The 27,246-nt window shown below is 44.5% G+C and overlaps 1 protein-coding gene across 1 annotated transcript in view; it reads right to left on the bottom strand.

Moving 5' to 3' along the window:
* LOC144502618 (breakpoint cluster region protein) overlaps nucleotides 1–27,246 on the bottom strand; it is a 632,965-nt gene that overhangs the window by 270,461 nt on the left and 335,258 nt on the right. The window contains exon 9 of the mRNA XM_078226759.1: nucleotides 18,940–19,061. Coding sequence (XP_078082885.1) covers nucleotides 18,940–19,061 — 122 coding nt within the window. The remainder of the gene's footprint in view (nucleotides 1–18,939; nucleotides 19,062–27,246) is intronic.

The raw sequence follows: 27,246 nt of genomic DNA, 5'->3' as shown, positions 1-27,246 counted from the left end.
TCTGTTTCCTATCCGCTAGCCAATTCCTGATCCAATTTCCTAGATCACCCCCAATCCCATACATCTGCATTTTCTGCAGAAGCCTACCATGGTGAACCTTATCAAACGCCTTACTAAAATCCATATATACCACGTCCACTGCCTTGCCCCCATCCACCTCCTTGGTCACTTTCTCAAAAAACTCAATAAGGTTAGTAAGGCACGACCTACCTGCCACAAAACCATGCTGACTATCACCTATCAATTCATTACTCTCCAAATAACTATAAATCCTATCCCTTATAATTTTTTCCAACATCTTGCCGACAACAGAAGTGAGACTCACCGGTCTATAATTCCCGGGGAAGTCTCTGTTCCCCTTCTTAAACAATGGGACAACATTCGCTAACCTCCAATCTTCTGGTACTATACCAGAGGCCAACGACGACCTGAAGATCAGAGCCAGAGGCTCTGCAATCACTTCTCTTGCCTCCCAGAGAATCCTTGGATAAATCCCATCCGGACCAGGGGATTTATCTATTTTCAGACCCTCCAGAATATCCTGCACATCCTCCTTATCAACTGTAATACAGGGCTATGGGCCTAGTGCTGGCAGCTGGGATTAGATAGGAGTTCAGGTGTTTCTAATGTGTTGGTGCGGACTCGATGAGCTGAAGGGCCTCTTCTGCGCTGCATGATTCTGTGATTCTATGAAATGGGGAGTATTCCATCACATTCCGGACTTGTACGTTGTAGATGATGGACAGCCTTTGTGGAGTCAGGAGGTGAGTTACCCGCTGCAGAATTTCCAGCCTCTGACCTGGTCTTGCAGCCACAGTATTTCTATGGCTGGTCCAGTTCAGTTTCTGGTCAATGGTAATTCCCAGGATGTTGATAATGCTGTTCATGTCAAGAGGAGATGGTGAGATTCTCTTTTGTTGGAGATGGTTATTGCCACTTGTGTGGCCTGAATGTACTCAATGTTTAATTGGGATGAGATTTGGAATCGACTCAATAGAGAATTCTAATCTGTAGATGGTGGTCTTTCTATGTATCGAGTCTGCAGGGAGCGGTCGGGGGGCAGAGCTGAGTGTAACTGTGAGTATAAAACTAACTTACCTCGGGAATCCGCGGCCTAGTCTGCAGGGAGTGGTCGGAGGGCGGAGCTGAGCGTAACTGAGAGTATAAAACTAACTTACTTTTTTTTCAGAGCAGCAGGAAACCGGAAGTCGGCCGTGGGGAGTTCTGGGACGGTTTGTAGTTTGCTTTTATAGTGCGGGTCGCGGTGGTTGCTGGTTAAGTGTTTTATTTTTACCTGTATATAAGGTGGGCGGTTCCTAAACCTGAGACACTACACTTAGTGTCCCCCACCCTTCCACCTCCTCTAAACTATGAGTAAATATCAGGTAAGCTCTCAGGGGATGGAAGTGAAGGCAGTGCAATGTTCCTCTTGCAGAATGAGGTCAGAGACGCTGTCAGTATCCCTGCTGATTTCACCTGTGGGAAGTGCACCCATCTGCAGCTCCTCAAAAACCGCGTTGGGGAGCTGGAGCTGGATGAACTTCAGATCATTCGGGAGGCAGAGGTGGCCATAGATAGAAGCTTCAAGGATATAGGTACTCCGAGGAATGAAGATAGATGGGTGATGGTTAGAGGGGCTGGGAGGAAGCAGTCAGCGCAGGGATCCCCTGTGGTCGTTTCCCTCGGCAACAAGTATTCCGCTTTGGATACAGTTGAGGGGGACGACCTACCAGTGGTAAGCCACGGTGACCGGATCTCCAACACAGAGTCCGCCCCTGTGGCTCAGAAGGGAAAGGGGCAGAGCAGGAGAGCAATAGTTATTGGGGACTCGTTAGTTAGAGGGATAGATAGGAGGTTCTATGGCAGCAAAAGAGACTCACGGATGGTATGTTGCCTCCCGGATGCCAGGGTCCGTGATGTCTTGGACCGTGTTTTTAGGATTCTTAAGGGGGAGGGGGAACAGTCACAAGTCATGGTACACATCGGTACCAACGATATAGGTAAGAGAAGGGACGGGGATTTAAAACAGGAATTTAAGGAGCTAGGGTGGAAGCTGAGAGTCAAGACAAATCATGTTGTCATCTCTGGTTTGTTGCCGGTGCCACGTGATAGCGAGTTGAGGAACGGGGAGAGAGTGCAGATAAACACGTGGCTGCAAGGATGGTGCAGGAGAGAGGGTTTCAGCTACATGGATAATTGGAACACATTCTGGGGAAGGTGGGACCTGCACAAACAGGACGGGTTGCACCTGAACCAGAGGGGCACCAATATCCTGGGAGGGAAATTTGCTACGGCTCTTCGGGGGGGGGGTTTAAACTAATTTGTCAGGGGGATGGGAAAAGGAGCTGTAGTCCAGAAGTCAGTGTTGAGTGTAGTGAGGTACTGAGGAAGATATCAAGGTCGCAGGAGTGTACCGGCAGACAGGAAGATGGGTTGAAGTGTGTCTACTTCAATGCAAGGAGCATCCGAAATAAGGTAGATGAACTTGGAGCGTGGATTGGTACTTGGGACTACGATGTTGTGGCCATTACGGAGACATGGTTAGAACAGGGACAGGCTTGTAGGAAGGGACTTAAGAAAGAAATTAGGAGAGCCAGAAAGGGTCATGAGAAGGCCTTGGCAGGTAAGATTAAGGAGAACCCTAAGGCGTTCTATAAATATGTGAATAGTAAAAGGATGAGATGTGAAGGAATAGGACCTATAAAAGGTGAAGGTGAGAAAGTCTGTACAGAACCGGAAGAAATAGCAGAGGTGCTTAATGAATATTTTACCTCGGTATTCACGGTGGAAAAAGACCTGGGTGGTTGTACTACAGGATTGAGGCGGACTGAAAAGATTGAGTATGTGGACATTAAGAAAGAGGATGTGTTGGAAATTTTGAATAGCGTCCAGGTAGATAAGTCGCCGGGACCGGGTGGGATGTACCCCAGGTTACTGTGGGAGGCGAGGGAAGAGATTGCAGAGCCTCTGGCGATGATCTTTACGTCGTCGATGGAGACGGGAGAGGTTCCGGAGGATTGAAGGATTGTGGATGTGGTTTCTATATTCAAGAAAGGGAATAAGGATAGCCCAGGAAATTACCGACCGGTAAGTCTAACCTCAGTGGTTGGTAAGTTGATGGAGAAGATCCTGAGGGACAGGATTTATGAACATTTAGAGAAGTTTAGCATGCTCAAAAGTAGTCAGCACGGCTTTGTCAAAGGCAAATCGTGCCTTACGAGCCTGGTGGAGTTCTTTGAAAATGTGACTAAACACATTGACGAAGGAAAAGCGGTAGATGTGGTTTACATGGACTTCAGCAAGGCGTTCGATAAGGTTCCCCATGCAAGACTGCTCGAGAAAGTGAGAGGGCATGGGATCCAAGGGGCTGTTGCCTTGTGGATTCAGAACTGGCTTGCCTGCAGAAGGCAGAGAGTGGTTGTAGATGGGTCTTTTTCTGAATGGAGGTCGGTCACCAGTGGAGTGCCCCAGGGATCTGTTCTGGGACCCTTGCTGTTTGTCATTTTCATAAATGACCTGGATGAGGAAGTGGAGGGATGGGTTGGTAAATTTGCCGACGACACGAAGCTTGGTGGTGTTGTGGATAATTTGGAGGGATGTCAGAAGCTGCAGTGTGACATAGATAGGATGCAAGACTGGGCGGAGAAGTGGCAGATGGACTTCAACCCGGATAAATGTGTAGTGGTCCATTTTGGCAGGTCAAATGGGATGAAGGAGTATAATATCAAGGGTAAGACTCTTAGCAATGTAGAGGATCAGAAGGACCTTGGGGTCTGGGTCCATAGGACTCTTAAATCGGCCTCGCAGGTAGAGGAGGTGGTTAAGTAGGCGTATGGTGTGCTGGCCTTCATCAATCGAGGGATTGAGATTAGGAATCGGGAGATAATGATGGAGCTTTATAGGACCCTCGTCAGATGGCGGCACGGTGGCGCAGTGGTTAGCACTGCTGCCTCACAGCTCCAGGGTCCCGGGTTCGATTCCCGGCTCGGGTCACTGTCTGTGTGGAGTTTGCACATTCTCCTCGTGTCTGCGTGGGTTTCCTCCGGGTGCTCCGGTTTCCTCCCACAGTCCAAAAATGTGCGGGTTAGGTTGATTGGCCAGGTTAAAAATTGTCCCTTAGAGTCCTGGGATGCGTAGGTTAGAGCGATTAGCGGGTAAATATGTGGGGGTAGGGCCTGGGTGGGATTATGGTCGGTGCAGACTCGATGGGCCAAATGGCCTCCTTCTGCACTGTAGGGATTCTATGATTTCTATGATCCCACTTGGAGTACTGTGCTCAGTTCTGGTCGCCTAATTACAGGAGGGATGTGGAAAAGATTGAAAGGGTGCAGAGACGATTTACAAGGATGTTGCCTGGATTGGTTGGCATGCCTTATGAGGATAGGTTGAGGGAGCTCGGTCTTTTCTCCTTGGAGAGACGAAGGGTGAGAGGTGACCTGATAGAGGTGTACAAGATGTTGAGAGGTATAGATCGGGTGGATTCTCGGAGGCTTTTTCCCAGGGCTGAAATGGCTGCTACGAGAGGACACAGGTTTAAGGTGCTGGGGAGTAGGTACAGAGGAGACGTCAGGGGTAAGTTTTCCACTCAGAGGGTGGTGGGTGAGTGGAATCGGCTGCCGTCAGTGGTGGTGGAGGCAAACTCGGTAGGGTCTTTAAGAGACTTCTGGATGAGTACATGGGACTTAATAGGATTGAGGGTTATAGGTAAGCCTAGGTATCTGCTGCCTTTGTCCTTTTAGCCAAGATGTGGAGTTGCTGGCGTTGGACTGGGGTAGGCACAGTAAGTAGTCTCACTGATAGCCAAGTTCCGCACACATGAGGACGGCCTCAATCGGGTTCTTGGGTTCATGTCACACTATCTGTAACCCCCACGACTTGCCTGGGCTTGCAAAATCTCACTAACTGTCCTGGCTTGAGACAATTCACACCTCTTTAACCTGTGCTTAACCCTCTCTCCACTCACATTGTCTGCAACTGTAAAGACTTGATTACCTGTTAAAACTCACATTCCAACCATTATCTTGTAATTGAGTTTGTGTCTATATATGCCCTGTTTGTGAAACAAATCCTGCACTCACCTGATGAAGGAGCAGTGCTCCGAAAGCTTGTGCTACCAAATAAACCTGTTGGACTTTAACCTGGTGTTGTGAGATTACTTACTTTGATATTCTCGGTGGTAGAGGCTGTGGGTTTGGTAGGTGTTTTCCAGTAAGGTTTTGTGCCTTGTGTGGGGTACACACTGCTGCCACTGTGACCAGGTGGTGAAAGAGGTACCAATCAAGTGGACTGCTTTGTGTGGAATGTTGTCGAGCTTCTTGAGCTGTGTTGGATTCCAGAGAATCCTGGTACAGTGAAGCAGATTTTAAAACAACTCCTTCTTAGCTAATTCTCCGCCTTACTATTCAGCTGTACTAATTAAAAGTGTGATATTATTTTTAAATCAGAGGTGTTTGTTCTCAGCTGTAGGTGCACAGCACATGCATGGCCATGCTACAGCTGATACTGCTGCTGTCCTATAGCAGATTCCATGGTTAATCTTATGGCCAGGCTTACGTTTCTGTCTTGCAGCTTGAGGAATGAATCTGAAAGCCTTTTCTAAAGGGTTTACAACTACACTGCTCAATAAATGAATCAATGCTTGTGGCTCACATTAACCTCAGTAAGAGAATAGTCAAAGCTGCTTCCTTCTCTTATGGTTCCAGTGTGGTTTATAGTTCACTTAAAATTGACACTTATGGTTTGCCTGCTCCCCCAGTTGTGTTGTACCACATTTCCTCTATTTCAAATACAATGGCAGATGATAGATAGCATACAGAGTCCCTATACTGCACTGTACAAATTGCTCCTGCTCATATTCTGGTAGATAATGTGCTCTGATATGATTGAGCATTTCCTTTTCTTCCCCTCTGCAGGCATTGTTTTCTGCCAACCAGTTCATCTCAAATCGGACAGTGTGTGGCTGGATTACATCAAACAAACCACAAAATATTTAAAGTCTGGACTGTTTGGTCTAAAGATGCAAAAGCACCATGGAACAATGTTGCACAATAGTATGAAAGCATATTATGTTAATATACTTGAATATTAAAGTTAGGTAAATCAAAACCATGGCCCAAATAAATAAATACTCCCCAAAGTAACTAAAGAGCCCGCAGTCCCAGAATATTGCCTATTGCACAATGTCAATCTGTTTTGTCTATAATGGGAGAGATAGAAAGCAACAGTAAAAATGACCCTACTTGTGGCAAGTGCCCATGTCACAACATGAACATGAATAGTGACAGTTCAACCAATCTAGTCACCAGACATATGCCCTTTAGTTATGTGGAGAATGCATAAATAAAAATTGCAATTCTTTTGAGTAATCTCATCTTCCTGCAGGGGAAATTTCCCACTAAAACTAATTAATAGCTCCTCTATGTGCACATTCTCCTCGTGTCTACGTGGGTTTTCCTCTGGGTGCTATGATTTCCTCCCACAGCCCAAGATGTACAGGTTAGGTAAATTGGCCATGCTAAATTGTGCTTTAGTGTCTGAAGATCTGTAGGTTAGGGGGATTAGTCATGGTAAATACACAGGGTTACGGGGATAGGGCAAAGGGGAGGGCCTGGGTGGGATGCTCTTTCAGCGAGTTGATGCAGACTTGATGGGCTGAATGGTCTCTTTCTGCACTGTAGGGATGCTATGATTGCTATGAAAATTAGTGATATTAACAACAGAGTCAGACAGTGGTTACAGCACAGAAGGTGGCAATTTAGTCTGCTGTCTGTTCTGGCTCTCTGCAAGAGCAACTCAATCAGTTTGATTCTTTGGTCTTTTTCCAGTAACTCTGTAAATTGTTTCTCTTAACATAATTATCCAATTCTCTATTGAAAGCCCCAATGACTATGCTTCCACCACAATCTCAGGCAAAGCATTCCAGATCCTAATCACTCACTGCAAAAAATGTTTCCTCTTGTCATTTTTGTTTCTTTTGCCATGGTCTGTGTTTTCTGGCTCTCGACCCTTCTGTCTATGGGAACAGTTTTCCATCTACTCCGTCCAGACTATCCATGATCTTGAATACCTATATCAAATCTCCCCTCAACCTTCTCTTCTCTACAGGAAGAAGAGTCCCAGATTTTCCAATCTAACTGAAGACCCTCACCGCTGGAAACACTCATAAGTCTTTCTCACCCTTTCTAGTACCTTCACATCCTTCCTAAAGTGTTAGCAGGCTCGAGGGGCAGAATGGCTTATTCCTGCTCCTGTTTCTTATGATCTTCCCAAGCATGATGCCCAGAACAGAACACAATAGTCAGGATTTTACCACAAATATTGGGACCCTGAAATCAGGCTGAAATAATATTCCTGAGCCAGCACTTGCCAGCAGCGCAACCAGCTCAACAATTTTACCAGAGCAGCCTCTAAAGTGTCCGCCTTCGGGCATGTTTCTCAATTAAGGCCAGAGGGCAGGTTCCCGATGCTGCAGTTCCAATCACAGCACTGGCAGCCCTGGAGCTTTGGTAGGCCCACTGGGAGCTTGGGAGTCAAGAAGGCGCAAAAATAAGTAGAAACAATGAAACGTCTGGGGGCTCAAAGCAGGCGGGTCCCTCAGGATGGCCTATTGGGGCTGGCCTTTCCTGCCCCAGACGGTTTTTTTGGATCATGGAGCCACAAGTTCCAAAGGCCTAGGATGGCTGCAGGGAAGCTGCCTGCATGAAGAGATTCTCTACCATCAAAGCATCAACTTTAATAGGTGTTAAATTTAAATTGACTGTTTGCTTCCATTCAATGGGTAGCCACTCTGCTGCTGGGAAATTTAACCGGTGGTGGATGACATCTCATCCCAGGCCACGGAATATCCTACCCGATACTTTAGTTGAGGGTGAACAAGTATCTTATAAAGGTTCACCATAACTACCTTGCTTTTGTTCTCTATAGCTTTATTTATAAAGCCCAGGATCCTGCTTGCCTTACTGTATTCTGAACCTATTCTTCCACCTTTAATGATTTATGCACATATACACTCAAGTCCCTCTGCTCCTTCACACCCTTTTATAATTGTTCCCTTTATGTGAAGACCATAACACGTAGGAACTGAATTAGGCCACTCGGCCCATCGAGTCTCCTCCGCCATTCAATCATAGCTGAGATTTTTCTCATCTCCATTCTCCTGCCTTTTCCCCATAACCCCTGATCCCCTTATTAATCAAGAACCTATCTATCTCTGTCTTATAGACACTCAATGACCTGGCCTCCACAGCCTTCTGCGGCAAAGAGTTCCACAGATTCACCACTCTCTGGCTGAAAAAATTCCTCCTTATCTCTGTTCTAAAGTATTGTCCCTTTAGCTTGAGGTTGTGCCCTCTGGTTCCAATTTTTCCTACAAGTGGAAACATCCTCTCCACATCCACTCTATCCAGGCCTCGCAGTATCCTGTAAGTTTCAATAAGATCCCCCCTCATCCTTCTAAACTCCAACGAGTATAGACCCAGAGTCCTCAGCCGTTCCTCATACAACAAGCTCTTTATTCCAGGGAGCATTCTTGTGAACCTCCTCTGGACTCTTTCCATTCCTTCCTTAGATATGGGGCCCAAAACTGTTCACAGTACTCCAAATGGGGTCTGACCAGAGTCTTATACAGCCTCAGCAGTACATCCCTGCTCTTGTATTTTAGCCTTCTCGACATGAATGCTAACATTGCATTTGCCTACCGACTGAACTGCATGTTAACCTTGAGCAATAACTCCCAAGTCTCTTTGTGTTTCTGATTTCCTTAGCATTTTCCCATTTAGAAAATAGTCTATGCCTCCATTCCTCCTTCTAAAGTGCATAACCTCACACTTTTCCACATTGTATTCCATCTGCCACTTCTTTGTCCACTTTCCTAACCTGTCCAAATCCTTCTGCAGCCCTCCTGCTTCCTCAATACTACCTGTCCCTCTTCATATCCAAAATACTGTCCAAAAATGTGTAGGCTAGGTTGATTGGCCATTCTAAATTGCCCCTTAGTGTCCCGGGATGCATAGGTTAGAGGGGTTAGTGGATAAATATGTAGGGATATGTGGATAGGGCCTGGGTGGGATTGTGGTTGGTGCAGACTCGATAGGCCGAATGGCCTCTTTCTGCACTGTAGGATTCTGTGATAATATCTTTGTATCATCTGCAAACTTAGCAACAGTGCCTTCAGTTCCTTTTTCCAAATCGTTAAATGTAGAGTGTGAAAAGTTGTGGTTCCAGCACCGACCCCTGAAGCACACCACTAGTCACCGGCTGCCATCCTAAAAAAGACCCCTCGATCACCACTCTCTGCCTTTTGCCAGTCAGCCAATCCTTTATCCATGCCAGGATCTTACCCTTAACACCATGGGCACTTAACTTATTTAACAGTCTCCTATATGGCACCTTGTCAAAGGCCTTCTGGAAATGTTACAGTGCTGCCCCTCATTCTTCCTACCAAAATGTAATATTTCAGTTCATTGAACTCCATCTGCCATGGGTTTGATCATTCCACCAGTCTGGCTATGTTCTCTTGGGATCTATTCTAATCTCCTCACAGTGTACAAGCACTTCCAAGTTTTGTGTCATCTGTAAATTCTGAAATTGTGCTCTGCGCACACAGGTGCAGAACATAGGTCAAGAACAGCAGTTCCAAATATTGATTGCTGTGGAAACCTAAGGGAAGATGATGAGGTAATGGCAATGACACTTGAATAAAAATTTAGAGGCCCAGGGTAATGCTACAGGGACACAGGTTCAAACCCATCATAGCAACTGGTGGAACTTATATTCAATATATTAATTCCAGAACTGAAAGCTAGTCTCAAGTCATGGTACCCATGATGTGGAGATGCTGGCATTGGGGTGGGCACAGTAAGAAGTCTCACATCACCAGGTTAAAGTCCAACAAGTTTATTTGGAATCATGAGCTTTTGGAGTGCTGCTCCTTCATCAGGTGAGTGGGCCCACTCACCTGATGAAGGAGCAGCACTCCAAAAGCTCATGATTCCAAACAAATCTGTTGGACTTTAACCTTATGTTGTGAAACTTCTTATTAAAGTCATGATGAGAGTCATAAAAGCCCTTCATTGAGGGGTTCATTAATTAGGTTCACTAATGTCGTTTAGGGAAGAAAATCTGCTGTCTTCACCACACCCATGCCAATGTGATACACTCTTACTTAGAAACATAGAAATTAAAAAGAGTAGGCCATTCGGCTGTTCGAGCCCGTTCATTTTGATCATGGCTGATCATCGAATTCAATATCCTGATCCCCTTATCCCTTCATCCCTTTAGCCTCAAAAGCTATATCTAAATTCTTCTTGAAGTCGGAGAACATTTTGGCCTCAACTACTTTCTGTGGTGCTTGTACCAATCTGCTGCAGAAAAGTCAAAAAAGAATAAACTGGACAGACCACCTGGCATCGACATAAGCACAGGATATGGCAATGACAAACCTAGCCCTGTCAACCCTGAAAAAGGTCTCTTTATTTACATCTGGGTACTTGTGCCAAAATTGAGAGAGCTGCCCACAGACTGGTCAAGCAACAGCCGGACAGTGATACTCACCAAAGAATATCTTACAGCCAATGTCCCAGACACAATCAAGTATGTCCTTTCCCATCAGCAGGACAAAGCCATCAAAGATGGTGGCACTGCGGTATTCAGTCTGGAAGAAGTTGCCTGGGATCCTTGCCATTGACTCCGGATCCCACGAAGCCTCATGGCATCAGGTCAAACGTGGGCAAAGGAATCTCCTACTGGTTACCCCCTATACTGATGAATCAGTACTCTTCCATGATGAACACCACTTGGAGGATGCATTGAGAGGGGGCAAGGCCACAGAAAGTACTCTCAGTGGTGGACTTCAATGTTCATCACCAAGCATGTCTCAGCAGCATCACTACTGACCAAGTTCACAGGGTCCTGAACGACATTTCTGTCAGACTGCACTTACTGCAGGTTATGTGTGGCTGAAAAAGAGGGGAAAACCTACTTGACCTCACCCTCATCGTCCAAAGATGTGCGGGTTAGGTTGATTGGCCATGCTAAAAATTGTCCCTTAGAGTCCTGAGATGCATAGGTTGGAGGGATTAGCGGGTAAATATGTAGGGATACGGGGGTAGGGCCTGGGTGGGATTGTGGTCGGTGCAGACTCGATGGGCCGAATGGCCTCCTTCTGCACTGTAGGGTTTCTATGATTTCTCACCAATCTAATTGTCGCAGATGCATCTATCCAAGAGTGCATTGGTAGTAGTGACCATAGCAAAGTCCCTGTAAAGGCAAAATCCCATCTTCACACTGAGCATACCCTTCTATGTTTTGTGTGGCACTACTATCGTGCCAAATGGAATAGATTCAGAATAGATCTAGCAGTTCAAAACTGGGCATTCACAAGGTGCTATAGGCCGATAGCAACAGCACAATCTTTAAATTTAAAGCCTGGCATATCACTCTCTCTACTATTGCCATCAAGATGGGGCGGCACAGTGGCGCAGTAGTTAGCACTGCTGCCTCACAGCTCCAGGGACTTGGGTTTGATTCTTGGCTTGGGTCACTGTCTGTGTGGAGTCTGCATGTTCTCCCCATGTCTGCGTGGGTTTCCTACAGGTGCTCCGGTTTCCTCCCACAGTCCAAAGATGTGCGGTTTAGGTGCATTGGCCATGTTAAATTGCCCCTTCGTGTCCCGAGATGCATAGGTTAGAGGGATCAGACGGGTAAATATGTGGGGTTATAGGGATAAGGCCTAGGTGGAATTGTTGTGGTGCAGACTCGATGGGCCGAATGGCCTCCTTCTGTACTGCAAGGTCAACAGTGGTTCAATGAAAAATGCAGGAGGGCATGTCAGGAGCAGCACCAGGCATACCTAAAAATGAGGTGCCAATCTGGTGAGGCTAAAACACAGGACTACTTGTATTCCAAACAGCAGAAGCAGTACACGATGGACAGGGTTAAAGTGATACACAACTCATGGAGCAGATCAAAGACAAAGAAACAACTGAAGTCACTCTACTGCATGGACCCTAACAACATTTTGTTAGGAGAACTGAAGGTTTATGCCCCCAGCCAAGCTGTTCCTGCAGAAGCACCAAAAATTGGTTCTGCAAAAGGCAGAACAAATCTAACTTAGCCAATTACCACTGGTCTACTCTTGATCATCAGCAAAGCGATGGAAGGAGACATTCAAAGTGCTATCAAGTGACTCCAACGCGGCAATAATCTGCTCACTGATGCTCAGTTTGGGTTCCAGCAGACACCTTGGCTTCTGACCTCATTACATCCTTCGTCCACGCAAAGGCAGAAGAGCTGAATCAAGGGGTGAGGTGAGAGTGCCCTTAACATCAAGCCAGCATTTGGCTGAGTGTGTGATCAAGGAGCCTTTGAAAATCTTGTCAATGGGAATCGGCAGAAAACTCTCCACTGGTTGTAGACACATTAAGGAGCTTGGTTGTGGTTGCAGGTATTCCTCAGAGTATTGGCCCAACCTTGGGCTGCTTCATTAATGGCCTTCCCAACATCATAAGGTCAGAAGTGAGGATGTTTGAAGATGTAACTAGTAGAGTTGACAAGGGGGAACCAATAGATATAGTATATTTGGACTTTCAGATAGTTCCGGGGTTCCAATGTTTCAGGCGGGATAGAGGCAGAGGGATAAAAGGTGGGGGGGTGGCATTGTTGGTCAGGGAAAATGTTACAGCAGTACTCAGGCAGGATAGATTAGGGAGCTTGTCGACAGAGGCCCTAAGGGTGGAGCTGAGAAACAGGAAAGGTATGACCACATTAATGGGGTTGTATTATGGACCACCCAATAGTCAGCGAGAATTGGAGGAGCAAATCAGCAGAGAGATAGCTGACAACTGCAAGAAACACAAAGTTGTGACAGTAGGGGATTTTAATTTTCCACATATAGATTGGGACTCGCATACTGTTAAAGGCTTGGATGGGGTAGAGTTTGTAAAATGTGTTCAGGAGCATTTTCTACATCAGTATATAGAGGTGCCAACTGGAGAGGATGTGATATTGGATCTCCTATTGGGAAATGAGTTCGGGCAGGTGATGGATGTGAGTGTGAGGGAACACTTTGGATCCAGTGATCATAATGCCATTAGTTTCAACCTGATCATGGATAAGGATAGGTCTGGTCCTCGGGTTGAAGTTCTGAACTGGAAAAAGGCCAAATTTGATGAAATGAGAAGGGATCTGGGAAGTGTGGATTGGCACAAGCTGTTCTCTGGTAAGGATGTAAATGGAAAGTGGGAGGCCTTCAAAGGAGAAATTTTGAGAGTGCAGAGTTTGTATGTTCCTGTCAGGATTAAAGGCAAAGTAAATAGGAATAAGGAACCTTGGTTCTCGAGGGAGATTGTAATACTGATTAAGAGGAAGAGAGAGTTGTATGAAATGTACAGGCAGCAAGGAACAGATCAGATGCTCAAGGAGTATAAAAAGTGCAAGAAGCTACTTAAGAGGGAAATCAGGAGGGCTAAAAGAAGACATGAGGTTGCTTTGGCAGACAGAGTGAAGGAAAATCCAAAGAGCTTCTATAGGTATGTTAGGAGCAAAAGGATAGTGAGGGATAAAATTGGTCCTCTTGAAGACCAGAGTGGTAGACTGTGTATGGAACCAAAAGAGATGGGGGAGATATTAAATGGTTTTTTTGCATCCATATATACTGAGGAAACGGGCATGGAGTCTACGCTAATGGGGCAAACAGGTAGGGAGGTCATGGAACCTTTACAGATTAAAGGGGAGGAGGTGCTTACTGTCTTGAGACAAATCAGAGTGGATAAATCCCCAGGACCAGACAGGGTATTCCCACGGACCTTGAGGGAAGCTAGTGTTGAACTTGCACGGGCCCTGGCAGACATATTTAAAATGTCAGTATTCACGGGGGAGGTGCCGGATGATTGAAGAGTGGCTCATGTTGTTCCGTTGTATAAAAAAGTTTCCAAAAGAAATCCAGGAAATTATAGGCCAGTAGGTTTGACGTCGGTGGTGGGCAAGTTATTGGAAGGTGTGACAAGGGATAGGATCTACAAATATTTGGATAGACAGGGGCTTATTAGGGAGAGTCAACATGGCTTTGTGCGTGGTAGGTCATGTTTGACCAATCTATTAGAGTTTTTCGAGGAGGTTACCAGGAAAGTGGATGAAGAGAAGGTGGTGGATGTTGTCTACCTGGGTTTCAGCAAGGCCTTTGACAAGGTCCCTCATGGGAGGTTAGTTAGGAAGGTTCAGTCGCTGGGTATACATGGGGAGGTAGTAAATTGGATTAGACACTGGCTCAATGGAAGAAGCCAGAGAGTGGTTGTGGAGGATTGCTTCTCTGAGTCGAGACCTGTGACTAGTGGTGTGCCGCAGGGATCGGTGTTGGGTCCATTGTTGTTTGTCATCCATATCAATGATCTGGATGATAATGTGGTATATTGGATCAGCAAATTTACTGATGATACAAAGATTGGAGATGTAGTGGACAGTGAGGAAGGTTTTCCAAGCTTGCAGAGGGATTTGGACCAACTAGAAAAATGGGCTGAAAAATGGCAAATGGAATTTAACGCAGACAAGTGTGAGATATTGCACTTTGGAAGGACAAACCAAAGTAGAACGTACAGGGTAAATGGTAGGACTCTGAAGAGTGCAGTTGAACAGAGGGATCTGGGAATACAGGTACAGAATTCCCTAAAAGTGACGTCACAGGTGGATAGGATCGTAAAGAGTGCCTTTGGTACATTGGCCTTTATAAATCGGAGTATCGAGCATAAAGGTTGGAGTGTTATGGTAAGGTTATATAAGGCATTGGTGAGGCCGAATTTAGAGTATTGTGTACAGTTTTGGTCACCTAGTTACAGGAAGGATGTAAATAAGGTTGAAAGAGTGCAGAGAAGGTTCACAAGGATGTTGCCGGGACTTGAGAAGCTGAATTACAGAGAGAGATTGAATAGGTTGGGACTTTATTCCCTGGAGCGTTGAAGAATGAGGGGAGATTTGACAGAGGTGTATAAGATTTTGATGGGTCTAGAGTGAATGCAAGCAGGCTTTTTCCACTGAGGCTAGGGGTGAAAAAAACCAGAGGGCATGGGTTAAGGGTGAAAGGAGAAAAGTTTAAAGGGAATATTAGGGGGGGCTTCTTCATGCAGAGAGTGGTGGGAGTGTGGAATGAGCTGCCGGATAAAGTGGTAAAGCAGGGTCACTTTTAACATTTAAGAAAAACTTGGATGGGTTCATGGATGAGAGGGGTGTGGAGGGATACGGTCCAAGTGCAGGTCAGTGGGACTAGGCAAAAAATGGTTCGGCACAGCCAAGAAGGGCCAAAAGGCCTGTTTCTGAGCTGTAATTTTCTATGGTTCTAGGAGTTGGGGTTTCTTGTTGAAGTTCTACAAGACATTGGTAAGGCCACACTTGGAATACTGTGTACAGTTCTGGTCACCCTGTTATAGAAAGGATATTATTAAACTTGAAAGAGTGCAGAAGAGATTTACTGGGATGCTACCAGGACTTGATGGTTTGAATTATAAGGGGAGGCTGGATAGACTGGGACTTTTTTCTCTGGAGCGTAGGAGGCTGAGGGGTGATCTTATAGAGGTCTATAAAATAACGAGGGGCATAGATCAGCGAGAAAGTCAATATCTTTTCCCAAAGGTAGCGGAGTCTAAAACTAGAGGGCATAGGTTTAAGGTGAGAGGGGAGAGATACAAAAGAGTCCAGAGGGGCAATTTTTTCACACAGAGGTTGGTGAATGTCTGGAACAAGCTGCCAGAGGTAGTAGTAGAGGCGGGTACAATTTTGTCTTTTAAAAAGCATTTAGACAGTTTCATGGGTAAGATGGATATAGAGGGATATGGGCCAAATGCACACATTTGGGATTAGCTTAGGCGTTCAAAAAAAACGGTGGCATGGACAAGTTGGGCCGAAAGGCCTGTTTCCATGCTGTAAACCTCTGTTTGAAAGTCCTGCACAAGACATTATCGTGCAAGATTAAAGCGCATGGGATTGGGGGAAGTGTATTGAGATGGATAAAAACTGGTTGGCAGAGAGGAAACAAAGAGTAGGAATTAATGGGTGCTTTTCAAATTGGCAGGCAGTAACTAGTGGGGTGCCACAGGGATTGGTGCTGGGACCCCAGCTATTCATAATATATATTAATGATTTGGATGAGGGAACAAAATGTAACATCTCAGCTTGCAGATGATACCAAGTTCGGTGGGAGGGTGAACTGTGACGAGAATGCAGAGATCCTTCGGAATGATCTGGACAGGTTGGGTGAGTGGGCAAATCAATGGCAGATGCAGTATAATTTGGATAAATGTGAGGTTATTCACTTTGGAAGCAAAACCAAGGCGGCAGATTACTACCTGAATGGCTGTAAATTGGGAGAGGGGAGTGTGCAGCGGGACCTGGGTGTCTTGTACACTAGTCACTGAAGGTAAGCATGCAGGTGCAGCAGGCGGTAAAGAAGGCAAATGGCATGTTGGCCTTCATTGCGAGAGGTTTTGAGTACAGGAGCAGGGATGTGCTGTTGCAATTACACAGGGCCTTGGTGAGGCCACATCTAGAATATTGTGTGCAGTTTTGGTCTCCTTTTCTGAGGAAGAATGTTCTTGCTCTCAAGGGAGTGCAGCAAAGGTTTACCAGGATGATTCTGGGGATGGCAGGACTGATGTATGAGGAGAGATTGACTAGGTTAGGATTGTTTTCGCTGGAGTTCAGAATGAGGGGGGATCTCATAGAGACTTATAAAATTCTAACAGGTCTAGACAGGATAGATGCAGGGAGGATGTTCCTGTTGGTGGGGGAGTCCAGAACCAGGGGTCACAGTCTGAGGATTCAGGGTAGACCATTTAGAATGGAGGTGACGAGACATTTCTTCATCCAAAGAGTGGTGAGCTGTGGAATTCATTGCCACAGGAAGTAGTTGACGCCAAATCATTGAATGCATTCAACAGGCGGCTGGATATAGCACTTGGGGCAAATGGTATCAAAGGTTATGGGGAGAAAGCAGGATTAGGCTGTTGAGTTGGATGATCAGCCATGATCGTAATGAATGGCGGAGCAGGCTCGAAGGGCCAAACGGCTTCCTCCTGCTCCCATCTTCTATGTTTCTATGTTTACTCATGATTGTGCAACTCCTCAGATATTGCAGCAGATCATGTCCATATGCAGCAAGACCTGAACAACATTCAAATTTGGATTTAGTGGCAAGTAACATTTGCACCACACAAGTACTAGGCAATGACCAACTGCAAGAGAGAATCTAACCATTTGCCCATGATATTCAATGGTATTACCATTGTTAAAACCCCCATAATCAACATCTTGGGGGTTACCATTGACCAGAAACTGAATTGGATCAGCCATATAAATACTGTGGCTAAACTGCAGGTCAGAGGCTGGAAATTTTGTGGCGATTCCCCAAAGCCTGTCCACATCCAAAAGACACAAGTCAGGAGTGTGATAAAACAGTCTCCACTTGCCTGCATGAGTGTAGCTCCCACAATGCTGAAGACATTTGACGCCATCCATGCCTAAGCAGCCTATTTGATCCCCATCCACTATCTTCATTCACTCCCTCCAACACCGATGCACAGTGGCAAAAGTGTAAACCATTTACAAGATGCACTGCAGCAACATACCAAGTCTCCTTCAACAATAGCTTTCAAACCCAAGATCTTTACCATCTAGAAGAATAATCCAGCAGACCCTTGGGAACACCACTACCTGAAGTTCCATTCCAAGCCACACACTATCCTGACTTGGAACTCTATCACATTCCTTCCCTGCCACTGGGTCAAATTCCTGGAACTCCCTCCCTTACAGCACTGTACCTACATCACATGGACTACAGCGATTGAAGAAGATGGTTCACCACCACCTTCTCAAGTAGTGATGGGCAACAAATGCTGGCCTTGCCAGCAACATCAACTTCCCATGAAAAACTAATAAAAAATTCCTTCCAGCTGAAAAACAACCATTCACCACGGCACTCTGTTTCTGTCACTCAGTCAACTTTCTATCCATGGTGTCACAGTCCCCTTTATTTCATGGGTTTCAACTTTGCTTTGTTAAATGGCAGTTTATCAAATGTCTTTTGGATGTCCATGTGTACAATAATTGCACTACCCTCATAAGCCCTCTCCATTGCCCCCATCAAAACACTTAATCAATTTTGTTAAAAATGATTTGTCCTTAACAGATCCATGCTGGCTTTTCTGAATTAATCCATATTTGAGCAACTTGAACAATAGCTTGGCAGTTAACGGTTTCCTGCTGCTTTCTCCATGGCAACGCCTCTACTGATCAGAGTTCATTTGCCAACCAATCAGCAGTCTTTTCTCATGCAGTATAAATTGTTGTTTCCTTTTGGGTTGGTGATTTTGCATCCTATCCTAAATTTAACCTGAGGATCACCATGCCTAAGGCAGAAACAAAGTTGAGAAGGTGGGGCCTTCATGAATAATCTTAGCCAGTACGGGAATTGAACCTGCGCTGCTGGCGTCGCTCTGCATCACAAACCGTCCATCCAGCCAACTAATGGAAACCGTTAACTGCCAAGCTATTGTTCAAGTTGCTATTATGGCCAGTGCTTCCATGATTTCTACCCTTATTTCCCTGATGCATCTGATCAGGTCCTAGTGATATAATACCTCCACTTTATCAATTTTTGTCCCATTCAGTGCCTCAACTATTTTCTCTTTCACTCTAACTTTGGTAGCATCTTCTTCCTTGGTAAAAGACAGAAGTATAGTATGCATGCCCACTGTGTAAATCCATTTTGGTCCCAAATTGGCCCTACTCCTCCTTTTACAATTTAAATGCCTGATTATAAAATCAGCTCTATTTTATGCTCTATCATTCTCGCAGAAATTAAACCATTTTTCAAAACAGTAATATTTTAGCTGAATTGATGAATTATACATCAACAATATAGTTTCATTAATCATTAAAAATTATCCCTGTACTTACCCTGCTATTTGTTTCTTCATCTTTGCACAAAGAAAGAGGTCAGTGAAGAGGAACACATGTCGAAGTTTCCGAGCACCTTCTACAAGTTCGACCAGAAAGCTGTCCTTCACAAGCTGCCGATGCTGCAAACATTAGAAAGAAAGATTTTTTTCATTTTTTCCTTTACAATTTTAGAATGAATGTGATGTATGACACTCCCTCTGTGATATTCCAAGACAGAGGAGTATCGCAAATATTCTGGTTTTTCCATGGATTTTGAAGAAACTCAGCAGGAGCTGTACTTAAAATTAATGAATCTGTGGGCATCGTTTCTAGGTGAGAAACTAGTCAATTATAATGCAGCCTGCTATAGAGACATAGGCTGGAACTTTACCGCTTCTCCTGCTTGCAGAATGGCATTCTCTGTTGGCCTCGGGTGGAACAGGCGGTAAAATTCCGGCAATAGAGTCATAACAGCACAGGAAGCCATAATTCAAGCCACTGCATCTATGCCAACTCCCTGTAGAGCATTCAATTTGGTCTAATTTCCCTGCAATATCCTTGCAGCCCTTAGGGGTCAGTTAGCTCAGTTGGCTGGATGGACGGTTTGTGATGCAGAGCGACGCCAGCAGCGCAGGTTCAATTCCCGTACTGGCTAAGATTATTCATGAAGGCCCCACCTTCTCAACTTTGTTTCTGCCTTAGGCATGGTGATCCTCAGGTTAAATCACTACTAGTCAGCTCTACCACCTTCCCCCCGCAAAGGAAAGAGCAGCCTATGGTCATCTGGGGCTATGGTGACTTTACCTTGCAGCCCTCAAGGGATGAGAGTGGCCGAAGACAAAAGGTCTGAAACTTTATGTGACAAAGAATTTATGTACACATAATAACATAGCACAGCAAATGCACTGCAGCGTGAGGGGCTGGAAAATTATGATCGGTCATGAAGTCCTCCTCGGCCACTTTATATGGCTTAGTTTCTATTGGTGGGATAAACAAGTAATCATCACATCCCTAAGCATGTCAGAAAGATAAGATAATGCATGTGCATGTTTGAGTCTAGGCCAGAGATTTAAATCTTGACAATGTAAACATTATAAATAGTACATTGTAAATTGTAACAAATTGCAAACAAATTATCAAAATGGAAAAATAACAGCCCCAATTAGATCATCTAATATGACATCTTGTGATGAAACTGTGCTATTTTGATATATTTTATGTTTAAGATGGGGCTGCTTTAAGAGGCAGTATTTCATTACAAGAATTGATTTGTCTGGGAAAACATGCAGCTCAAATGCTGAGAATGCAGGATAATAACTGATTTCAGCTAGGAATGTGTTACTTTGTAGAGTTAATGGACCTTGTGTTTATTTAGGTTCGCCTGGGATTTTAGGCTAGGTATACAGAGTCGAGGGACGTTTTGATTAAAGAACAATACAGCACAGGAACAGGCCCTTCGGCCCTCCAAGCCTGCGCCGCTCATGTGCCCACTAGACCATTCTTTTGTATCCCTCTATTCCCAGTCTGTTCATGTGGCTATCTAGATAAATCTTAAACGATCCCAGCGTGTCCGCCTCAATCATCTTGCTTGGCAGTGCATTCCAGGCCCCCACCACCCTCTGTGTAAAATACGTCCTCCTGACATCAGTGTTGAACCTTGAACCCATGACCCCTTGTGTTCGTCACCTTCGACCTGGGAAAAAGCTTCCCACTGTTCACTCTATCTATGCCCTTCATAATTTTATACACCTCTATTAGGTCGCCCCTCATCCTCCGTCTTTCCAGGGAGAACAACCCCAGTTTACCTAATCTCTCCTCATAGCTAAGAGGGCAACATCCTGGTAAACCTTCTCTGTACTCTCTCCAAAGCCTCCACGTCCTTCTGGTAGTGTGGCGACCAGAACTGGACGCAGTATTCCAAATGTGGCCTAACCATCGTTCCATACAGCTGCAACATCATATGCCAACTTTTATATTCTATGCCCCGTCCAATAAAGGCAAGCATGCCATATGCCTTCTTCACCACCCGCTCCACCTGTGCTGCCACTTTTAAGGATCTGTGGACTTGTACACCCAGGTCCCTCTGTGTGTCTATACTCCTGATGGTTCTGCCATTTATTGTATAGCTCCCCCTTACTTTAGATCTACCGAAATGCATCACTTCGCATTTATCTGGATTAAATTCCATCTGCCATTTCTCCGCCCAATGTTCCAGTCTATCTATATCCTGCTGTATTCTCTGACAATGTTCATCACTATCCGCAACTCCAGCAATCTTCGTGTCATCCGCAAACTTACTGATCACACCAGTTACATCTTCCTCCAAATCATTTACATAGATCACAAACAGCAGAGGTCCCAGAGTTCCTGCGGAACACCACTAGTCACAGACCTCCAACCGGAAAAAGACCCCTCCACTGCTATCCTCTGTCTTCTATGGCTAAGCCAGTTCTCCACCCATCTAGCTAGCTCACCTTTTATCCCGTGAGATTTAACCTTTTGCACCAGCCTGCCATGAGGGACCTTGTCAAACGCTAATTTGAAACGCTCGGTTGATTCACAGGGACAGAGTCAGGTGGTTATTGGGAGGAGCTAAGCTTTCAGGTAAAAACAGTTTCACTGTAAGTTTTAAAACAAAGAGCAGTTGGTGCCTGGGACTGGTGTAAGAAAGAACTAACTCACTGTTTTTCTCTCTTTCACCAGAGGCTTTCTGAAAGCTCCAAGACTGATAACCTAAGTCACAAGCAAGTGTGCCTGTTTCTCTAATTTGTTTTAAAGAGGGGTTTAAATCTATCAGAGAATTATTGATTGATTGGAACTAACAGTGATAGGTTTGCAGATAAAAATTATATCTCATCATGTTTAAGTATTGTTCAATTGTTAAAAGTTAAGCTAATTTGTCTGTTATAGTTAAACTATGTTGTTAAATAAAGTTTGTTTTGATAAAAGCTCCCTTGTTTGTCAGTAGAATCGTGCCTGGAGTGAAACATGTTATCTTCACATTAATGCCAAAATAGATATTTTGTTGCGGTCTAGTCTGACTTCATAATATACCTTGGGGTTTCTGATCTGGTACCCTAACAGTCTAATCACATAGAAGTTAGTATGCAGATACAGCAAGTGATTAGGAAGGCAAATAGAATGTTGGAATTTATTGCAACGGGGAATGGAATATAAAAGTAGGGAAGTTTTACTGCAGCTGCACAGGGTCGTGGTGAGACTGTGTGCAGTTTTGCCCCCTTAGGAAAAATGATGTAATTGCATTAGAAGCAGTTCAGAGAAGGTTCATTCAACACATCCCTGGGAAGAGGTGTTCATCTTATGAGAAAAGATTAAACAGGTTGAGGCTATACCCATTGATTTAGAAGAATGAGAGGTGATCTTATTGAAACATATAAGATCCTGAAGGGATTTGACAGGGTAGATACTGGGAGGAAGATTCCATCTGTGGGAGAGACTACAACAAGAGTAAGAATAAGAGATGTACTCATTTAAGATGGAGATGAGGAGAAATTGCTTCTCTCAAAGAGTTGTTGGTATGTGGAATTCTCTTCCTCAGAAAGTAGTGGAAGCTGGATCATTGAACTTATTCAAGGCGGAGTTAGTTAGATTTTTGATAGTCATGGGAGTCCAGGGTTATGGGGACAGTCAGCAAAGTGCAGCTGAGATCACAACTAGATCCACCACTATCTGAGTGACTAGTGGAGCAGGCTCAAAGAGCCTAAAGGACCATTCCTGCTCCTATTTTATTTGCATTTTAAGTTATTTTTATTATAAGAAAGCATTTTTGTATATTTGCTGAAGCTCAAAGACAATTTCTAATCAAATTGCACTAAAGTGTTTTCTCAATGTATGGTTGCTGGACAAAAAGTAAAGTAAAGTTTATTTATTAGTCACAAGGCTTACATTAACACTGCAATGAAGTTACCGTGAAATTCGCCTAGTCGCCACAGCCCGACGCCTATTCTGGTCAATGCACTTAACCAGCACATCTTACAGAATGTGGGAGGAAACCCACGCAGACACGGGGACAATGTGCAAACTCCACACAGGCAATGAGTGACCCAAGTCAGGAATTGAACCCGGGTCCCCGGTGCTGTGAGGCAGCAGTGCTAACCACTGTGCCACCATGCCGCCCCAAAAGTATCAAAAGTGTCAAAAGATATCAAAAGTATCTTCGGAACAACATCACGTCAAAAGAAAAATCAGCAAAACCATGGGAAATACTTGCGTCTGACCACGTTCTACACAAGATTAACTGGATGATATAACTGATGAAGGAATATTTAATCATATAATACCAATATAAGGATATCAAGCAGCTAATATTTTAATATAAGGGTTTAAAATAAAATAGACATTTAAATTATAAATGTAAAGCTAATAAGCTTGTCAGTATTTGTGTCAATGAATTGACTAAAACATGAAAACCCAATGACAGTGTAACTTGAATAGAGTACAGTTACAAAGCCATGCATTGTTTAGAAGAACAGATTATATAATTTTGTATTCGAGAACAGGGAGTTCAACCTGGGAATTCTGCCAGATGACTGGACCCTCAACCAGTAGAAAAAACAGTTTTGACTACCCCACAAAACGCTGAATAAGTTAAAATTACAGTTTGGTATTGCTAAGCAACCAGGAAGCCATTTTTATTGAGGAGTTTGCTTCCGATAGTTGAATGAACAAATGGCAAACCATTATTTAAGGTGTCAGATTGTAATTCGATTTAAGAATGTTGTCATGAATAGATTGACAAGTTGAATATTAAATGAGATCATGTTAAGTTAATTGCATCTAATTGTATCCAAGATGACTGAATTGTATAATTGCTCAAGTTTCTGGCACAAAAGTGGAGATCTGCGGAGAAAGCTCAGTGGTGCTGTTGTGCCATTGAGCCTATCTTGGATCTCCCTCCTTCACTTGATAGCTAATGGAGTTAGAATCGTAGAATCATACAGTGCAGTTGAGGCTCTTCGGCCCATCATGTTTGCACAGACACATAATAAACACCTGGCCTCCCACTTAATCCCACTTGCACTGGAGAGGGCACAGAGGGGATTTACCAGGATGCTGCCTGGGCTAGAACATTTAAGTTATGAAGAGAGGTTGGATAAGCTTGGGTTGTTCTTATTGCAGCAGAGAAGACTAGGACGACCTGATCAAGGTGTACATGATTATGAGAGACATGGACAGAGTGGATAAGGAGCAGCTGTTCCTCTTAGTTGAAAGGTCAGTTACAAGCGGACGTAGGTTCAAGGTGAGGGGCAGGAGGTTTAGGGGGATTGTGAGGAAAAATCTTTTTACCCAGAAGGTGGTGATGGTCTGGAATGCGCTGCCTGGGGATTAGTGGAGGCGGGTTGCCTCACGTCCTTTAAAAATTATCTGGATGAGCACTTGGCACATCATAACATTCAGGGCTTTGGACCAAGTGCTGGCAGATGGGATTAGGTGAGAATTCAGGTGTTTCTAATGTGTCGGTGTGGACTTAACGGGCCGAAGGGCCTCTTCTGTGCTGTACAATTCTATGATTAATCCCATTTATCAGCACTTGGCCCATAGCCTTAACTAAAAATTTGGGTCAGAGCTCCTGCAATCTTCTCCCTTACCTCCCATAGCAGCCTGGAACACAATTCATCTGGACCTGAAGATTTTAAGCCTGCTCTTCCAATACCTTATTGTTCTCTATGTCAATGTGCTCAAGAACCACAGTCTCTCTCGCCTTCATCCTCTTTCCCTTGGGTGAAGACGGATGTGAAATATTCGTTCAGCACTTTACCGATGTCCTATGATTCCAGATTGTCCCCTTGGTCCCTAATCGCTCCCTGGTTATCCTCCTACTTAATATCTTGGGATGTTCCCTTCTTTTACCAGGCAGAGCTTTCTCATATCCCCTTTTTGCTTTCCTAAGCTCCACCCTGCACTTCTGTACTTCACTAATCCTTCTGCTGAATTGCTCATTTGGCTTCTCATTTATCCTAAAACTCTCTGGTGGTCATCCATGGTTCTCTGAGCTAGTTACTCCTTATCACCCTAGAGGGAACATGTTCGGCTTGTATCCTCCCCATTTCATTTTTGAACATCCCCCACCACCACCGCCCCCCCCCTCCCCCCACCAGTGCTCTTCTGTAGATTTCCCCACTAGTAGCTATTCGCAGTCTACCTTGGCCAGATCCTGCTGTATTTTACTAAACTCCGCTCTCCCCCAATCCAAAACTTTTTTTTTGCAACTTGTCTATTTTTTTGCCCATAACAAGCTTAAGTTGTACCATGTTGTGGTTGCTGTCATTAAAATGCTCCTCCACCACCACCTCAACCACCTCTCCAGTTTCATTCCCCAGAATTAGGTCCAGCACAGCTCCTTCCCTTCTTGGATCTTCTACGTATGGGTCTTAAAAGTATCAGGAAAATAAGGTTTAATAAGTAATGGGAACAATGCACAGAAATTGATGTGAGATAAATTTTCATTAGCGCATTAAAGGGGTAATCAATTTGTAAAATTATGTTAATTATCAAACACAACGTAAACATTGTGACTCAAATGGGTCAAAGGTAAAGTGTGTGAATTATACAACTTAAAATCTTGTTGCTCTATCAGTATAATTACATTTCATTCAAAGGGTCCAAGTGTCTAATCCAAGGGAGCAGTCTTCATGTGCAAGTATCAGCATTCTAGCTGCCAGTAAAGGGGTTTGATGGGTAAGGGTAGGTACACACAATCTAGCCTGGCTCTGATAACTCATTTAACTCTTTACAGATTAGTAACTAAATTGATTTACATAGCATAGTGACAATACTGACAGGTGCTTTTCCCCATGATTTGGAGGACACACTTTTCAAGAGCTTTAAATAAATTGATTTATAAACTTCCTTTAGAAATCCACAGCATAGAACATAGAACATAGAAAAACTACAGCACAAACAGGCCCTTCGGCCCACAAGTTGCGCCGGTCGCGTCCCTACCTACCTAGGCTTATAAATAGACTTACCTATAACCCTCAATCCTGTTAAGTCCCATGTACTCATCCAGAAGTCTCTTAAAAGACCCTATCGAGTTTGCCTCCAACAGCACTGACGGCAGCCGATTCCACTCACCCACCACCCTCTGAGTGAAAAACTTACCCCTGACATCTCCTCTGTACCTATTCCCCAGCACATTAAACCTGTGTCCTCTCGTAGCAACCATTTCAGCCCTGGGAAAAAGCCTCTGAGAATCCACCCGATCTATACCTCTCAACATCTTGTAAACCTCTATCAGGTCACCTCTCATCCTTCGTCTCTCCAAGGAGAAAAGACCGAGCTTCCTCAACCTATCCTCATAAGGCATGCCACCCAATCCAGGCAACATCCTTGTAAATCTCCTCTGCACCTTCCCTTACCCATAGAACCAGTTCTTATCATCTGAGTAACAGCAAAAGGGGTAATATTTGGGAAAATAAAAATTAAGACTTTAATCATACGCAGAACATAGCCAACATTTCCATTCACTCTTGAGGCCCACACCTTAATCTGGTTTTATATTGGTGGAGTTAACAGTTCTAGGTGTGCAGGTCACAACAGCAAAATTTGGATAGCATGTAATGAAGAGACCTAATTAAAAAGTCACTTCATAAATTTTACATCCACTTGTCAAGAGATGTCCAAGAGCTAGTATATCGGAACAACGGATCGTATGTGACTTTGCTTAGCAAATTATCCTGTAACTGCTAACCTCTGAATCTCTGAGGCAAAGAATGTGTATTTTCTGTTCTATGACATTTTGAAATCTACCTAATATCACGATTACGTTTTAACATTTGTCACTGATGCAATGGTACACAAAAAAGTGCAAACTTTTGTTCCAACTAAATGCATGCAAGTGGTTTTGTTAACTCCACACACTCAGTGACCCGAGGCTGGAATTGAACCTGGGTCCCTGGTGCTGTGAGGCAGCAGTGCGAACCACTGTGCCACATTCCGCCCTTGTGATGCCCTGACCCCCCCAGGGCATTGCCCAACATCCAACCCCCAGGACCTAGCTTTGCAACGGTCCACCCACTTATTCCCAGGCAGAGCAGTGCAGTACCATTTCTGGGCACTGCACTGCTTGCCTGGCTAGGTTGGCCAACAGCTCTCATGGGTGGGACTTCCTTCTGATGGCGGATAACACTCAAATGAATGTTAAATGGCAGTAAGAGTTCAAAAGTTGGCAGTTGCGCATTACACACCGATTCTCAGGATGGCGAGCGCTGATTGCTCACCATCCTTAAAATCCTACCCCAGGAAATGTGTGTGTCAGGAATCCAAGGTTTAATCTTGAATCTCAAACAATTTAGTACAGCTCCA

This window comes from Mustelus asterias, chromosome 13 (assembly GCF_964213995.1).
Source record: "Mustelus asterias chromosome 13, sMusAst1.hap1.1, whole genome shotgun sequence".
Taxonomy (NCBI): domain Eukaryota; kingdom Metazoa; phylum Chordata; class Chondrichthyes; order Carcharhiniformes; family Triakidae; genus Mustelus; species Mustelus asterias.
Note: the sequence above shows the minus strand (reverse complement) of the source record. Positions and strands in the feature narration are given on the sequence as shown.